This window comes from Cervus elaphus, chromosome 12, assembly GCF_910594005.1.
Source record: "Cervus elaphus chromosome 12, mCerEla1.1, whole genome shotgun sequence".
Classification (NCBI taxonomy): Eukaryota; Metazoa; Chordata; class Mammalia; order Artiodactyla; family Cervidae; genus Cervus; species Cervus elaphus.
In genome coordinates, this window is record NC_057826.1 from 82622087 (window position 1) to 82640440 (window position 18354).

At 36.1% G+C, this 18354-nt stretch overlaps 1 protein-coding gene across 2 annotated transcripts in view; it reads left to right on the forward strand.

Annotated features, from left to right (window-relative positions):
• The window catches only part of UACA (uveal autoantigen with coiled-coil domains and ankyrin repeats), an 83965-nt gene that overhangs the window by 52483 nt on the left and 13128 nt on the right, over positions 1 to 18354 (forward strand). For both annotated transcript variants that reach the window (XM_043919749.1, XM_043919750.1), the window contains exons 6-13: positions 5651 to 5721; positions 5824 to 5930; positions 7462 to 7643; positions 9022 to 9059; positions 11862 to 11930; positions 12979 to 13086; positions 13829 to 13861; positions 14409 to 14507. In XM_043919749.1, the coding sequence (XP_043775684.1) occupies positions 5651 to 5721; positions 5824 to 5930; positions 7462 to 7643; positions 9022 to 9059; positions 11862 to 11930; positions 12979 to 13086; positions 13829 to 13861; positions 14409 to 14507 (707 nt within the window). The remainder of the gene's footprint in view (positions 1 to 5650; positions 5722 to 5823; positions 5931 to 7461; positions 7644 to 9021; positions 9060 to 11861; positions 11931 to 12978; positions 13087 to 13828; positions 13862 to 14408; positions 14508 to 18354) is intronic.

Sequence of the window (18354 nt, forward strand, 5' to 3'; positions counted from 1 at the left end):
CAGCCAGTATTTCCAGGCCAAGATGCGAGATATTGAGAGTTCAAAGATGAATAAACCATAACCTTGTTCTCAAGGAGCTGTAAATACCATGTGTATGCTTGGGGACTGGTAGGAGAAATGGAAGAAGGAAGACTTGTCTCTTTCTTAAAAACTGTATTTACCTCATTGACATGTCTGTACCTCATTTTCCTCATCTGCTGAATGAAGTTAAGCATACTACTGCCTTGTGTGTTTAGTCGCTCAGTCGTGTCTGACCCTTTGCGACTCCATGGGCTGTAGCTCAGCAGGCTCCTCTGTCTATGGGGATTCTCCAGGCAAGAATACTAGAGTGGGTTGCCAAGCCCTCCTCCAGGGGATCTTTCCAACCCAGGGATCGAACCCAGGTCTCCCACATTGCAGGCGGATTCTTTACCGTCTGAGCCACCAGGGAAGCCCAGTAATGGTTATAACTATTCATGATTAGTGAATAGTGCCTGGCATGTAGTAACTTCTCAATTAATGGTGGTGGTGCTTGTTTTGGTTTAGAGGTATCAGTGCTGAATTTGATATCATTGTAATGTGCTCTATTTTAAAAGAGTTTTATATTAGTAATTTCAAGAATTTTATTAATATCAAAGTTTATCTGCTTTATTCTTTAGGTGTCTTAAAGAAAATGATTAGAAAAAGTTAAATATTTAAGGATTGTTGAAATGTAAGATATTCTGACCCCTGGCTGGACTCTTCTAAGACTGAAATTAATAGTTAACTAGAAGTTCAAAGAAAAGGAAAAAAAAAACAACACACTGTTTCCGTTCATGTATATGGAGTAACTGTGGTAGTTAGAGTGGTCCCTTGAAAAATGTATTATACTTCAAATTTCCTTCAAACTTTCATAACTTGATTTTCTTCCTTTGAAAAAATATGTACTTCTATGATAGTTTAATCTCTTACACAGTGCATTTAAAAAATTTTTGGAACAGAGTACTATTATTTGCAAAGCATTTTTACATACATATCATTTGAGCCTCACAATGACCCCTCCCTGTGAGTTTCTGTAGTTTTTTATTTTTATGATAATTTTGTATTGCTACTTGTATAAAAATAAGTAATTAAAAAAACATAAACCTAGATTCATATGTAATATGCTTATCAAGCTTGTGTAGTTACAGAATCACCAAACAGATTTATTTAAATTTACACCATAAAAAAAATACAGTTCATTTCTGTAGCACTAATTTATTGTGCTTGATAGAAATTTTAAAATGATTTTGCTGCTTAATGAAGTGTGAATTTGTGTCATGTGATATTTCTGTTCTCCTACCACCTTTTCATAGTTATTTTTTAATCAGTCCAACCTTATTAATAATCATTTTAAAAATTATTTTAAAATTTTTATTATGGAAAATTTCAACCATAATGTTAAACTATCATATTAAAATACCTTATACTGTTCATCCAATTTAGACAGTTGTGATCATGTGGCCAATCTTGATTCATTTATACCACCACCCATTATTCTACTCTCCTGACATATTTTAAATCAAATCCAAAACGTCATATAATTCTGTCCATAAACAATTCAGTTTTTATCTCTGAAAGATAATTATTCTATTTTGTAACCTAAATGTAACATCATTATCGCACTTAGTGTGTGTGAAAATAGTTTCAATATCATCTACTCAATGTTCAGCTTTCCCCAGTTATTTTTACTTTTTTAAATACCTGAGGTATAATGATTATACAAAAATTTAGATAATTATATAATATAATAATGTATTGCATATTATTAACAATATGATATTGTATAATTTAAAATATATTAAGAGGGTAGAATATTTTGGTAAGTATTCTCACCAAAAAAAAAAAAAAAACCTCAAACCCCAAAAACACAGACACACAAAACGACACAAGGAAATTTGTGGAAGTGATCCATATGTTTAGTGTCTTGATTGTGGTGATGGTATTACAATATATTCTTTAGTCCAAACTCATCAAAATGTATACATTAAGTGTGTATAATTTTTTCTATATTATAGATTTTATTATCCTTATTTTTAAAACTGGTACAACTTAACCAATTGAAATCTAAATATTTGTCCATTAGGTATATTGATGAAGTTAGAATGAAGACTGAGTTGATATAATAAAAGAACTTTAGTACCAGTTGCTTATTATAAAAATGTTGAGTGGTATATAGGTTAGCACGTGGCTTGAGGTCTTTGATGCACTGAATTCTTTCCATCTTGTTGCTCCACTTTACTCTGGTGTCTTTCTCAGCTACATCATTGCAGCTGGGTTGTAGTCATATCTGTGTTCCAGCCGGCAGCAAAGGGAAGGAGAACTGGGGGAGCAAATGCCCGCGATCTAAGGCCCAGATTTGGAAGTGGTAAACAGCCCTTTATTCCTAATCCATCAACAAGAGAAAAGTCAGTTGGTGGCCTGCAAAGGAGGCCCAGAAATGTAATCTCCAGATAACTAGTCACAGCCCAGCTGCTCCACTGTAGAAGAAGGGGAGAACAGGTTGGTAACAGTCGCCACAGTCCAGCCCTCTGGCCTTCCAAATGTTCCTGCAGCCGCTACTTCCCACACACAGAACCTTTGCCCCCCGCCCCGCCAAGGAGAGGATACGTAATCAGTTCAGTTACTGAGGCCACCTCAGAGTCGGGCTTCTGGGTGCTGTGCTCTTGTTGGCTCTGAGATGGCTCTTCATGGTCCAACAATTGGTAAACGCAAAGAAAAGAAATGTACTCTTCATAATATATAGTGATGAAACAAGACCAGGATAAATAAAGTCTCTGTTCCAGAAAAGGGAGAACTGGGAAATACACAGCAATCACTAATCAATAGTGGGTACCAAATGCTGCTGAGCAAAACTTGCAAAGGCTGAAAGCTGAAGTCTGGGAGTAAATTTCTTGGTTAACTGCTCCATGTGCCCCCCTGGTTCTGTTTCCCATGAGAAATCCCTTGTCATTGTCATCTGTGGGCCCTAGTGCTGCCATCTCGGAGGTTCTTACTTATCTATTATCCTCTAAGACACAGATAAATTGGATGCTGGAAGGTATGCCTTCTGTATAGGCAGCTTAAGTGCAGGAAGAGTTATTGGTTTGGCTGCCTGGGCTTTCGGATTTGGGATAGTACATTCATTCCCTCAGAACCTTGGAAGGTTTCTCGCCTGTTTGTTGCCAGCCACTTTCATATTTATTTCACCATTTATTTTCTGGACATAAAAATTTTAACCCTCCTTTATTTCTTGTCTTTATTTCTAGAGTCATGATTCTCTACCTCATTTTATTTTTTTGGCCAAATTTAGAAAATTTATTTATTTGTAAAATGTTCCATACAGTATAGAACATTAGGTTAATTTACAAGGTTTTAAAAAATTGTTATTGGAGTATAGTTGATTTACAATGTACAAGTAAGTGTATAGCAAAGTGAATCAGTTATGCATATTGCCACTCTTTTTTTTAGATTTTTTTCCCATATAATCCACTAGGGAGTATTAAGTAGAGTTCCCTGTGCTGTAGAGTAGCTCCTTATTAGTTATGTATTTTATATAGAGTGGTGTGTATATGTTAATTCCAATCTCAATTTATCCCTCCCCTCCACCCCCTGGTAACCGTAAGTTTGTCTTCTATGTCTGTGACTCTACTTCTGTTTTGAAAATAAGTTCATTGGTTCTCCACTTCATTTTAATACTGCTATCTCAAAGTCATCTGAAATAATAGTCTTGTATAGGAATATAGTATCCTCAATTCCATCTTTATTCCAGGACTGGACCTTTTTTCGCCCCCTTTCTTTATTTTCCTTATTGCGCAGTCTTTGAGAAAAGTTGTGACTAGCAATAATTTTAGATCTTGCTGTTTGGTAAAGAGAAATAATTAGCTTCCCTATACCTGTGAGGTCCCAAATATCTAGGCACTCTGTTTGCTTCCAACAGTGGGCATAACTAATTTTTGCTTAACCTCATCACTTTCTTAAAATACCTTACTAAAAGCAGTAAGCAGCTGTCAATATGTACTAAAATTTTGACTCTCTTCTGTTGCTTCACCTAGAAAGGTTCCATAGTCACATGGTGTACCTTTTAAATTAGAACACATGATAAATCTAGCAAATGTTTTGCTACAACATGAGAAAAATCACAAGATTCCTAGCCTGAAATACATTTTACTGACCACCTAGTATCCATCCAGTAAACCGGTGCCATGTAATTTAGTTATTTGTTTAGTTATTAGCAGGGCCTGACTTCCAGTAGCAATTTTTGTCTTGATTAGGGATAAGATTCTACCTCTGTGACAAAATAACATTGGCTTTTAAAAAACACAGTTTCTTTCATGTCACAGCCCTGATGATCAGATTGGCTTGTTCCTCTGTTCCATATGGTCCTGCAGGGACCCAGATTACTTCCATTTTGCACTTCTGCCATTGCCTAGGGTGTTGTCCTCTTCTTTAAGGCTAAAGCTGACAACAGGTATCCGTTTTCCTGCTAACAGGAAAGAGAAAGATTATGGAGGAATGTGTAACCACATTTTGCAGCCCTAGCCTCAGAAGGTAGCACATATCCCTCCGGTCAGACTCAACTGGCATGATCTAACTCATGTACTCTTGCCTGCATGCAAAGGAGCCTGGGACCTGTGGTCTAGGTGAACCACCGTGTGACTGGCACAGTTTTATTACCACGGAAGAACGGTGAACAGCTAACGTTCTCCACCATAGCACCTTCAATACTGACTTGACTTATGCAATATGTATAACTCTCAAGTTTTTATCCATTGCATTTGTTCATTATTATTTGGACCTGAATGGTTGTTCATTTCATAATTCTGGAGTTAATGTATTTGATTTCAGTTTTATCTTTTTTAAAAGGTTGATGGTATATTTTATATAAAAGATTGCTGGATTAAAGACATCAGAAATGAAAAATTTACTTGATTTTTTTAAATGTATGTTTGGTTTTACTTTATTGAATTTTACAAAAAAAAAAAAAAGAACATTGACTTAGTTCTTTTTGTGCAGATAATCTAATATCAACTCATAAAATTTTATAAAAACTCATGGGAAATATAAACACACTTTATGAATTTGACCATTTTTTCCTGATATAAATATGAACTCTAGTGTCAATCAGAGAAGAAGCATGATGTGACTTTGTAATACAATTTTTAGCAAAATGACCCTGCTTTTTGCATAATTAAGGTCAGACATTGCAGTTTCTGCTTTGAAAGGGCATGTGAACTATGTGAGTCATACTTTATTAACTGTAGCTCTTCTATTTAAAAAAAAAAAAGAAAGGATATGATTCTTTAAAAAAAAATCTCAGCTAATACTTCAAGGGTGCAGTCAGTTATAGCCATATTTTAAAATATACTCTAATAGAAAATTTAAGTTTGATTTTCATTGTCAGTGTTTACCCTTAGAACAGCAGTATATTCTTATCTTCTATAAGAATGACAGTATTCCTTGGTTCTAATAAATTATATAAAACTTACAAAATGATCTTGTCTAATCCATTTTCAGATAGAAAAATCAATGCTTATAATGCTAAACTGAGAGTGAAGGATGTAAAGCTTGGTATTTTAGGGATTGAAGAATTTAGGCCTTATATGGGTCTTGCAAAACACCACGTGTTACCAGCAGATGTTCACCATTTATCATTTTCCTTTGTTCCTCAAAGCTATGGCAGACTGTCCTTCTAGCATACAGCTGCTCTGCGACCACGGGGCCTCGGTGAATGCCAAAGATGTAGTAAGTCAGTTTATGTTTATTGTCATTTCAACTCATGGATTCTAACTTTCACATTTTGGGAGATTTGTTGTCTTAATGCTGTCTTATTTTTTTGTTGCTTAGGATGGGCGGACACCGCTTGTTCTGGCTACTCAGATGTGTAGGCCAACAATATGTCAACTGCTGATAGATAGAGGGGCGGATATTAATTCCAGAGACAAACAAAACAGGTAATTCTTTTATCAAGGTTCCTTAGACACGAACTGGATGCCCAGTGATCCTGAAGCTCTGCTGTTGTGACCTGGCCTTTCCACCTCCTGTGGTTCTCCCTTCCTTGGAATTAGCATTCACTACTTAAGAGGGGAGAGGGAAATACTCGAAATATATGCAGTGACTATGGCCTGTGTTTGAGTCAAAGAACTGAAGAAAGAGGAATTGTATCCTAGTTATTTTTAACGTTTAAAATAACCTTTAGTGAAACGGGCTCAAATAAGGAAGAAGAATAAAAAGCTACATCTACAATCTGCTTCTTCATTAGTGAATCTTGAGAGTAAAGGAGTTCTTGGCTGTCCTGGAGATGGACATGTTTCAGTGTAGATTTTCTCACGGTATTTTCTCTCCTTTCTACCTGGGCACAATGCCACCTCCTTCTCTGAAACTCAGTTCATTTCTGTACCCCAATACAGATCCCATTCATTTACTTCTGCATCTGTGTTTGATGTTGTTTTAATTGATGTGTACTAACAATTTCTGTCTGTGTTTCTCCCTGTCTTCTTTTCTGGGCTTAGTGTATCATACCACTTGTTATATTGTAATTCTGATGTCTATAGTCACAGAGGTTCTGACAACAAAGTATCCAAAATATGCCCATTTCACCAGGTGAAGCATTATAATAATTTATGACAAGTTTCTGAGATTTTTATAGATGAATACTAGTCAAATTGTTGGTTTCTTTTCAGTTTATTTTATTCTTTTAAACATGTATTCTATTGTTTGTAGTTCACTGGAAGTAGGTAAGTATAATTAGTCTTTGGATGTCAGATTTTATAGCTCTGATCGTTTTTACTGTTCAGGCATCCCAAAGGAGGAAATTCTTAAGCAATTTAATCATTAGTGTGATTTTTAAGAAAGTGACTTTTTTATATTACTTTGTTTTTGTGATACTATAATCTGGCTCCAAGCATGATTAATAAAATTTGATATAAAAATAAATTTTAGATCAGAGAGGCGTGATCTGGCTGATCCATGTATATAATGTCTTGTTTAATAGATCTTATGTTTTTCCAAGTATGTTTATCTCTTTTTTCATTGCTGTGTTGTGCTTAGTCATGTCTGATTCTATGTGATCCGATGGACTGTAGCCCGCCAGTCTCCTCTGTCCATGGAATTCTCCAGGCAAGAACACTGGAGTGGGTAGCCATTCCCTTCTCCAGGGGATCTTCCTGATCCAGGGATTGAACCCGGGTCTCCTGCATTGCAGGAAGATTCTTTACCATCTGCGCCACTGTAAACTAAGGGAAGCCCTGCAAACTAAGACACAAGCACATGTTTTTATAAATGCAATGGAGTTAAAATATAAAACAAAAATATGAAGTCAAATCTGTGTGTGTAACAATATAGCTTTTATTTTATTTTATTTTTTTAACAATATAGCTTTTAAAAGTCATATCTGTTCTTTAGGAATGGGGCCTCTGAAAGAGATTTCTGAAATATTTTTTGTATCCTCCTTATGGTCTTTTATTCTTCTGTCTTCCCTTGTAGGACTGCTCTCATGCTAGGATGCGAGTATGGTTGCAAAGATGCAGTAGAAGTCTTAATCAAAAATGGCGCTGATGTAACCTTGCTGGATGCCCTTGGCCATGATAGTTCTTACTATGCAAGAATTGGTGACAATCTGGACATTCTAACCTTACTGAAGACTGCATCGGAAAATTCCAACAAAGGTACCAGCAGTTTTTTGTCACTAGAAAGTGCTAGTTAATAAAGCATGCTAATAAAGAACAGCTTTTTAAGATTTACGTGGTAGAGCTACAGTATTTGTAAGGGGCAAAACACTCCTTACTTTAAGCAGTACTGGTTCATCTCCCTCTCTGCCCCAGCTGTGCAGGTTTACATTACAGTCACTCATTTTGAGGCAGTGTGTGTTACATTTACTGTCTAGCTTATCCACTCAACCCTCCTCTACTGTGGAGTAATTTAAGAACTGAAAAGAAAGACTCAAATAAAGGGCTTTACTAATACATATTTTTTGATGAGGGGTGAGGGATTTAAGGTCTTATACTTAAAAAGTTTTAAAGAATCATTGTTTAAACGTGTATATAAAATATTCAACCAAGATTTATTGAATACTTGTGTCAAGTACGTTTCTATGCTTATTAAAGAGAAATTGGAAAGTACAGAAAAGCACAGCAAGTAAAATTAGCCACTCATTCTGCCACTTCCCTGCTGGCTCAGATGGTAAAGCGTCTGCCTACAATATGGGAGACCCAGGTTCAATCCCTGGGTCAGGAACATCTGGAGAAGGAAATGGCAACCCACTCCAGTATTCTTGCCTGGAAAATCCCATGGATGGAGGAGCCTGTGCAGTCCATGGGGTCGCAAAGAGTTGGACCCGACTGAGCGACTTCACTTTCTGCCACTGACGAGCCTCTACTAACATTTTGAGGAATATTCTTCCCCAGTCTATTCACTATGCATAAAATTGAAGTCACCTGTAGTAAGCTATAGATTACTTTTTGTGTAATACAGTTTAAAGACTTTTCCCTCATAAGTATTTTTTCTACAGTATGATTTTTATTGATGCATAAAATTCAATCTGTTTACATTTAATTTGGTTAAGTAATTTTCTATAGGTGTTATTTAAGTTGCTTACAGTTTTTACTAATGTAAATAACCATTTAGTGACTGTCCTTATGTGTAAATGTTTTAGCATGTTTTTATTATACCCTTAGAATCACTTCCTAGAAATTGAGTCAGGAGGTTTCAGGTTATGCACATTTCTTTAAGCTTTTGATATATATCAACAAGTTGCCTTCTCATTTAGGAGTGTTTTCAATTTTGCATTGTTCACCTCCCTCCCCTCCCTAGCATTGAATATTATCTACATAGATGTTATCCTAGGGAAAAAATACTTTACCAATTAGATAGGCAAAAGTGATGTTTCACTATTGTTTTAACTGTAAGGTAGTAAGCTATAAAGAAAGAAATTTATTTCTTTAATATTGACTTAATTATATAATTAGGGAATGGAAATCTACCTGAGTTAACCTTCTTTCTCACTGTTCCTCTTTCTCCTCTCTTTCCCTCTCTTTAAATCTTCAGGGAGAGAACTTTGGAAGAAAGGACCATCTTTACAACAGGTTAAAAATTATGTATATTGTACAATTTAAGTAAAGTGCTTAGCAAACCTGGTTAATGGTTATGTTTAACTGTTTTGAGTTTAAATTCATGTTGTTCTCTCTTCTCAGTTAATCATGCCCATGTAGAACCTAGGTCATGAGATCCTGAGGCTTTATACAGATACTGTCACTCAGCTTGAGACAGTGGGTCTTAATTACAATGAATGTATCCAGTGGGCAATAAGCAACCTCCTGATCACTGGTCTTGAACATACAGCCCTTTCAAGTGTGAAATATTGCACCTTGTTGAGATTCTTTGATGATGAATATTAGTCTGGCAGACCATAGACAGTTTTCTATTTTCACTTAGTAACAGAACCAAATATATCCTGAGGTGGGAAAATTCTTTCAGTGCAATAAGAAGTGAAGAAAACAATTCAAGGAAGACTATATATGTGACTTCAATGCCTCGTTAACATTTTGATTTTCTTTTTTCTTTTTTGCTGTGTGTATTTAATTTAATGAGGACTTGACTTTAAAGGGGGCTTCCCTTGTGACTCAGCTGGTAAAGAATCCACCAGCAATGTGGGAGACATGGGTTTGATCCCTGGGATGGGAAGATCTCCTAGAGAAGGGAAAGGCTACCCACTCCAGTATTCTGGCCTGGAGAATTCCATGGACTGTATAGTCCATGGGCTCTCGAAGAGTCGGACACAACTGAGTGACTTTCACACTGACTTTTTAAAAAAACACAGTACATGAAGTAATTCATCCCTTGCACTAACTTTATTATCAAATCACTACTTAACCCTGGTTTTGTGTCTCAGCAGATGTCTGATTATTCCCCCTATTCTCTTTGAGTTAAAATGAGTGGGGTTGCTTTACGCACTCTAACCATCTTGCCCAAAGCTAGTGTAGGCAACTCTCCTCTTCTGCTGGCTGTTCCCTTCCAGGCTTTCAGCTTTTCTCTAGTGAGAAGGACCTGAACATTTTCAAACCCTGAAGAGAAAGTAATCAGGTACCTTCTCAACCATCCTGTCATCATTCTGCATCATTTCTCTAGCCCGCACCTGAATCTGAAAGCTATATGAAAGCATGCTGCCTTTTCAGTCCATCAGAATTAAGTAATATGTCCATGCATGGGTCATGTCTACTTGTCAGTTTTTTTCCATCTGGAGCAGCTGTCTCTTTAGATAACCTAAGTTGGGGTAGAGGGAAATAAAATGTACACTCTTATAACTGTACCAGTCATCTCACCCAGATTCAGAGAAAAATGATTCTGAAATATATAGGTATTTAAAAGAAAGAATTATTGAATATTAATATGGCAATGGTATCTTAATGAATAAGTTATCTAAATGAATTCATGAAATTAATATTCTACTAAGAACAATGAAACTTATTTCAGTTATTTATTAAATACATTTTATAATAGCTGTTATAAATAGGATTTGTTTCCGTACTAAAGGACATGTAATCCTTGTTATCAAGACGCCTATAGTTTAAAAATAAGATGTATTCAGTTACTTACTTATTACTGTTCTAAGTGCTGGGGATATCAGTGTTCCAAGTCCCTGCTCTCATGGAGCTCCCAGCCTAGTGAGAGAGATGAATAATAAACAAGTAGGTATTTAGTATCCTAGGAGATGCTTTGAAGACCAGCAGAACAGGATGAGGGGAGGCAGAGACAGAGGGCAGGAAGCTATTTTAGATGGTGTGGTCAGGAAGTGACATTCCAGCAGAGGTCTGAAGGAAGTGAAGAGGGAGCCAGGGGCTCTGTGGGTGAAACCTCAAGGGCAGAGGGAGTGGCAAGTACCAAGCCTCTGATGAGGGAACGTGTCTGACATGCCCAAGGGGGCAGTAGAGGGCCAGAGGGACAGGGACCAGAGGGAAGGCGAGGGCAGGACATGGTATGAAGAGACTGGTCAGATTCCACGTGAGAACGGACCTTTGCTAGAAGCAATGAAGCTAGAAATGTAGTTTGGGCCAAATTGTGGATACGAAGTATCATCTTAATGGGAACTTTTTTCCCCTCCAATTCCAAATCCAAGCTCATTAGAATGATAGTTTAAACACTTGATTAAACAAAACTCAACAAATAATGCAAAATGTAATAACCTTAGAGAACTAAGGCATTTACTTTTTTATTTGGTTTTTTAGCTGTCAAATTATTGTGTAGATTTACAGATCAATTTGGGCAAAAAAAGGTTATTTTCTCTCTTGTTTAATGATTGTGTTGTGTTTTTATTAAAGCAAATCTCTAAGCTGGAATAAAGTTTCAAAGCAGTAAGTGTACAGAAACAGATCATGTACCAGCCAAGTCATGTAGCTTTCGTCAGTGCATTGTCTGTCTCTTTCTTTTCACACCCTTTGATATTTTATTTCATCAGTACTCAAATAATTTCCATATTTTTCTTTCAATATTAATATAACTCTCCCTTCTCTTTTTAAACACCAATTCCCTTGTTTTGGGAATAGTAGCTGATGCTTTTTAGTATAACTTTGAGTTTTGCTTCTAGTATAAATTCTTCTTTTTAAAATTTTGTGACTTTGGTGAAAATAAATAGTTAATAATAGAGATTTTAAATTCTGTTATTTTTTAGTATTTAAAAATAGACTATATTTGTTCCATTTAAAACCTATATTGTTATTTTTTCCATTTGGAGTTTTAAGTGGAAACACTGCCACCTTGTGTTTTGTACAGGAAAATTAAAACTTGGTTAAGCTGAAAAATCACTAATTGGGTATATTTCCTGTTGAGGAAAATGTACTTTTCTTTATTCTCACACTTGCTAACCTGTGTTTTCATATGTTTTACCAAAGCGAAATTTGTCTCAGATGTTAGATGAAGTAAATATGAAGTCAAATCAGAGGGAGCATCAAAACGTTCAGGTAAAAAGAAAAACATTGGTATCTTCCTTTGCAGAGAATTCCAGTGTTGTTTGTAGTGAGGTTTGGGACAAGAAAGGAAGCAAAAATGGGACGTGCTGTGGACAAGTAAGGGCAGGAGGAGAAGCTTGTTATATTTTGTGATTCTATTTCTTGCCTTATTCCTTCTAAAAGAATTGACTTTTGATATGAATGTTTGTGTCAGTATTATCTTACAGAAAGCATTGTTTTAATATACTTTAGGAAGTAAATAACTTTATATAACTTTTTGTTGATTTAAATATATCTGTTTTAGGCCATAAATCATACATTTGTATTTATTTCAGAAAATTAATTATAATGACAAAATGATTATCACTGTGAATAAAACAAAATCTGAACATTTTCTTAAATTTTAAAATTTTGACTAAAAAATATTTTTGTTATCCACACAGTAGTTTTACCTTTTATGTTCATTAAAGTGTTCAAATAATGATTATTATTTGGGTTGCATTGGAAGATGAGCCATAATTAAATGGTTTACTTTGTGACAAATACTACTAAAATATAAGTTGAATAACCTTTTCTGTACAATGAAGCAAAAGCATTTTGGGGGGATTTCATAGTTTACTCTGTAGTGTTAAGAAAGTGAACTATAGCCTTAAATGTTTTATCAGAGCACTGAAGTGATGATGATTAGGTTAACAAAGTGTAAGAATATTCTTCAGTTTTTTAAACTCATTAATTTGAGAGGTGTTTGGCAAAAGTTAAGATGACATATTCTTCTGCTATTTTCTATTTCTAGATGATGCTTTTATTTCTTATTTATTAGAATCATGATTTGCTGTCTTATATATAGCTATGTTTATTAGTTATCATAGAACTGTAATTTTCTACATTATTTCTCATGTATAGATTTTGTTATTTAAATGTCATTGAAATTATTGTATCTTTATACTTAAAGCTGTTTGTATGTGTATATATTTATGCTAGTGAGCTGCTTTCAGAAATTTCTTCCATAAGAGTTGCTCCTTTAAAGTTGGCCTAGCATCTGTTTTCTTTACTGTTGAAGGATCTGGAGATTGAAAATGAAGATCTGAAAGAGAGGTTGAGAAAAATTCAGCAAGAACAGAGAATATTATTGGATAAAGTCAATGGTTTACAACTACAGCTAAATGAGGTAAATAATCTGCACAATACCAAAAACATCCAGAACTATTTTACTGTGAGTCATCATCATTGTCAATAACAAATTGTTAATGATCAAACCCTCCCAGCAATGTGTCAGATGCTAAAGGCGGTAAAATCAGATCATTGCCCTTGAGGAAAGTTAGATCTTATTAAGACCTTTACATGAAGGTGTAGGTGAAGTTGCTCAGTCGTGTCTGACTCTGCAACCCCATGGACTGTAGTCTACCAGGCTCCTCCATCCACGGGATTTTCCAGGCAAGAATACTGGAGTGGGTTGTCATTTCCTTCTCCAGGAGATCTTCCTGACCCAGGGATTGAACCCTGGTCTCCTGCATTGTAGGCAGACGCTTTATCGGCTAAGCCACCAGGGAAGTTTCATTACATGAAACTTAATGTCAAATCTAAGAACAGAGAACACTGTTGGTCTATGGTGATAACACTGGAGTTGTGGGATTGGAGAGGAAGGAATGGACAGGAGTGAGGAGGAAGAGCAAGTAAGAGTTGTAAGGAATTGACAGGCTGTCAGAAGAGCCTGAAGTGCATGTGAGCAAGGTTAGTGAGACGAACGAATACAGCGGGAGCACAGGAGTGGGGGCACAGGCATCTCCTCACATGCTTGACCCCAGGCTCAATGACATGCACGTCTGTTTAAAAGGTATTTGCCAAGCTCATGCTTCTTAAAATAAACTTGTCAAGAGTGAAAATACATTTCTTCTTCTTTTTAAATTTAGGAAGTAATGGTGGCTGATGATCTGGAAAGTGAGGTAGGATGATTAAGTTTTACTTTAAAGCTGTAAAATACTATGTAAATTGAAGAGAATATTGCAGTAGAAGTTTTAAGTCCTAAACTGAGATGGAGATGGAATTGCTTTTTTGGTTAATTGTTCAAAGGGAAAAACAAAACCTATGTGTGACTGTAAAATTATGTTTTGAGAATAGTGGCATGGGTTATTGTAGGCATTTTGCTGTTACTCCTCTGAATGTCTCATTTTTCATGAGACTTGTTGTGAAAAGATATAAAATTCTAAGCATTATAAAGAAAATGTCTGAAAATAGTATGACTTAAACCAAACCACAGAAATTTGAATTTTTCATAATGTTGTTTGTATATTTTGTATATTATTGGTATATTGGTATGAAGTTTGACTAATAGTTTAAAAATCTACCAGCTTATAGAATTCATTAACGATAGTCCTCAAAGTAATTCTAATGCACATTTTCTGTAATACATTTCATGCACATGTATTTCAAGCACAGTATGATTTCAAGCACAGTATGATTTTGTGCTGTATTTATTCCTTTTCATTTCAGAAAGAAAAGCTGAAGTCCCTTTTGGCAGCCAAAGAAAAGCAACATGAAGAAAGCCTAAGAACTATTGAAGCTCTGAAAAGTAGATTTAAGTATTTTGAGGTACAGAAAGCTTAAATAAAGTATTTTGTGTAACTTACAATGGAAGTGGTAAATGGCTTGAAGTCAGACTTGAATTTGAATTATCACTCTCTCTTTTATAGTGTGACCTCAGGTGATTCATTTAAAGTCTCTGAGCTTTTTGCTGCTTTGGCAAAATTGGGGTGATTGTCCCGTTTCCCGCAGAGTTGTCGTAAAGTTTAAATGAAATAATTGAAATTGACTAAACGAATATTTAGTTCAGTTCCAGTTTCTCTTCCCCAACCTTCCTCTTTGTCCATTTTTACCATTTCAAGATGTCATACTTTTACCTGTAAAATTACAGTGATTCTGATAGTGTTAATAAAAAGCATCATTTAAATGAATAGTGGTAATTCCAGGATTATCTCAGAAAGAGCCTGGTGCATGTACAAACTTGTTTGGTGAGGGTAGTGTGTTAATAAGGCTCAGGTCATATACTTATCTTTTGTTGACTCAGTTAGCTCTTAGTTTTTCCAAGACTATGTTTTTCTAAAAACTTTTATTCAAAATGCAATATATGTTAAAAAGTATATGTTAAAGTGGATAAGTTGAAGGATTTTCACAAATTTCACAAATCAAACCTCCTAGATCAGAAAATAGCACATCACCTTTATCCAGAAGCCTCCTCATGCTCCCTGAACCAAGGGTGACCACTCTCCAGACCTGCAACTGAATAGATGTGTTTTGCAAGGCCATAATACATATTTTTATAAATGTTGTTCAGCACTGGGGTCGCTGAAGAGAGTAGCTGATTCCAATGTGAGTCTTTTATCTTTATTATGAGATATAACTCCAAAATACATAGCAAAAGTCAATTTTTTCTTTGTAAATAAAAAAAAAACGGGTATTGCTATGAAAAAGAATATAAAGACATGGATGTAACTCACAGATATAATGCTGGAGGAAAGAAATCAGATGCAAAGAGCACTTACTGCATAATTCCTTTTCTATGAAGTGCAGAACTAGACACAGCTAATCTATGCTGACACAAGGCTAATCTATGCTGATACAAAGCTCATCTATGCTGATGTGGTATTCTTAGCACCTGACCATCCTTTCAAACCTTTCTGTGTACATGTATGTGTGTGTGCACTCAGTCTCTGAGTCGGGTCTGACTCTGTGACTCCCATGGACTGCAACCCACCAGGCTCCCCAGTTCATGGGGTTTTCCAGGCAAGAATACTGGAGGAAGGTGCCATTTCCACCTCCAGGGGATCTTTCCAACCCAGGGGTTAAGCCCGTGTGTCCTGTGTCTCTGGCGTTGACTGGAGGATTCTCTACCACTAAGCCACCTGGGAAGCCCCTTCTTTGTACATAACTTTTGTTATATACATGAATTCATCAGATGGAATCTTATTATACATCCTATTTTATAAGTTTTTGCATTCAGTATAATGGGGACATTTTCCCCAATCAAATGAATTTTTATGCTGGAAATGATTTTTAACCATCCAAGAGAAAATTATAAGGTCTGCTTTATTTGTGACCCAGTGTTTATGAAAGCCGTTATTAAAAACTAAGGAATCGTTATTTGTAATATGGAATATCCACTGCTATCTCACCTCCCTTGAAAGTCTTCATAAACTGCCACCAGCATTGCTGCATTATGTGTAATATTTAGTTCAGTTCAGTTCAGATGCCCAATCATGTCCAACTCTTTGTGACCCAATGGATTACAGCACGCCAGGCTTCCCTGTCCATCACCAACTCCCGGAGCTTACCCAAACTCATGTCCATTGAGTTGGTGATGCCATCCAACCATCTCATCCTCTGTGGTCCCCTTCTCTTCCTGCCCTCAATCGTTCCCAGCATCAGGGTCTTTTCAAATGAGTCAGGTCTTCGCATCAGGTGGCCAAAGTATTGGAGTTTCAGCTTCAACATCAGTCCTTCCAATGAACACGCAGGACTGATCTCCTTTAGAATGAGCTGATTGGATCTCCTTGCAGTCCAAAGGCTCTCAAGAGTCTTCTCCAATACCACAGTTCAAAAGCATCAATTCTTTGGCGCTCAGCTTTCTTTATAGTCCAACTCTCACATCCATACATGACTACTGGAAAAACCGTATCCTTGACTAGACAGACTTTTGTTGGCAAAATAATGTCTCTGCTTTTTAATATGCTGTCTAGGTTAGTCATAGCTTTTCTTCCAAGGAGTAAGCGTCTTTTAATTTTATGGCTGCAGTCACCATCTGCAGTGATTTTGGAGCCCCAAAAAATAAAGTCTGACACTGTTTCCACTATTTCCCCATCTATTTCCCATGAAGTGATGGGACCAGATGCCATAATCTTAGTTTTCTGAATGTTGAGCTTTAAGCCAACTTTTTCATTCTCCTCCTTCACTTTCATCAAGAGGCTCTTTAGTTCTTCTTCACTTTCTGCCATAAGGGTGGTGTCATCTGCATATCTGAGGTTATTGATATTTCTCCCAGCAGTCTTGATTCCAGCTTGTGCTTCATCTAGCCCAGCATTTCTCATGATGTACTCTGTGTATAAGTTAAATAAGCAGGGTGACAATATACAGCCTTGACGTACTCCCTTTCCTGTTTGGAACCAGCCTGTTGTTCCATGTCCAGTTCTGACTGTTTCTTCCTGTCCTGCATACAGATTTCTCAGGAGGCAGGTCAGGTGGTCTGGTATTCCCATCTCTTTAAGGATTTTCCACAGTTTGTTGTGATCCACACAGTCAAACACTTTGGTGTAGTCAATAAAGCAGAAATAGATGTTTTTCTGAAACTGTCTTGCTTATTCGATGATCCATCGGATGTTGGCAATTTGATCTCTGATTCCTCTGCCTTTTCTAAAACCAGCTTGAACATCTGGAAGTTCATGGTTCACATATTGTTGAAGCCTGGCTTGGAGAATTTTGAGCATTACTTTAGTCTAGCATGTGAGATGAGTGCAACTGTGTGGTACTTAATATGTAGGCATTTTCTTTATTTTTACAGAACAAGTTTGGGAAACATGGATATTTTAGAACAAGGCTAATTTTATGTTGTAACTCATGCATTTGTTGTCATTTGAGTCATCAAGGCAAGGTAATAAGTCCAAACTAAGTTTTTCGAATTTCTTATGTGCCATGGCCTCCCTTCACCCATTCATCTATAAGCCCATTTACTACCTACTGCAGATTCTAGTATTACATATTATTTAGAACAAAGAGCTTACCTAAGTTTACAGATCTTTTCCCATACCCTTGGGGCAATAAGTATTAGTGGGACATTAATTTAGTTATTGAACTGTGGGCCGTTTTTATCATGGTCACTTACCAGAGTTTGACACACAGCCATTAGTATGAATATAGACAAATATAGAAACATGATGTACATCTGCATATCTTTACTCTTGACAGTATAGTATTTTAATTTCTGTTAGGTTCTTTGTACTTGGCTAACTTGGGATAGGGATCAATCCAAGTATACTTTAACTCAGAGTATCTAAATTTTCTCTCTTTTTCTCCTTTTCCTAACTGATGCATTGGTGGATTTATTATGAACTATATGCAGTTCTTTGCCTCAGTTTTATTTCCTGCTCTCTGTCTCTGTTACCTTCAAAGGTAATTAGCATTTTATAAATCTGAAATAAAGGGTTAGGCTAATGTTTCATAGTTGATGAGTTAAGGTTTCTGCTCCCCAATGGTGATATAGTAAATTGATTTCTTGGTGAGAATGTGGCATTTCCTTCCTTTTGAGGTAAAGAAGCAGCAGAGAGTACGTATTCAAAGTTGTTTCAGTTCATTTGGAGCTTGCTTTTCTTTTGAACAGTCAAAGTTTTTTCTTGAAATACTTGCTGCTTTTATTAAAATGCTTAGTGAAGTAGTTTATTCCCAACTG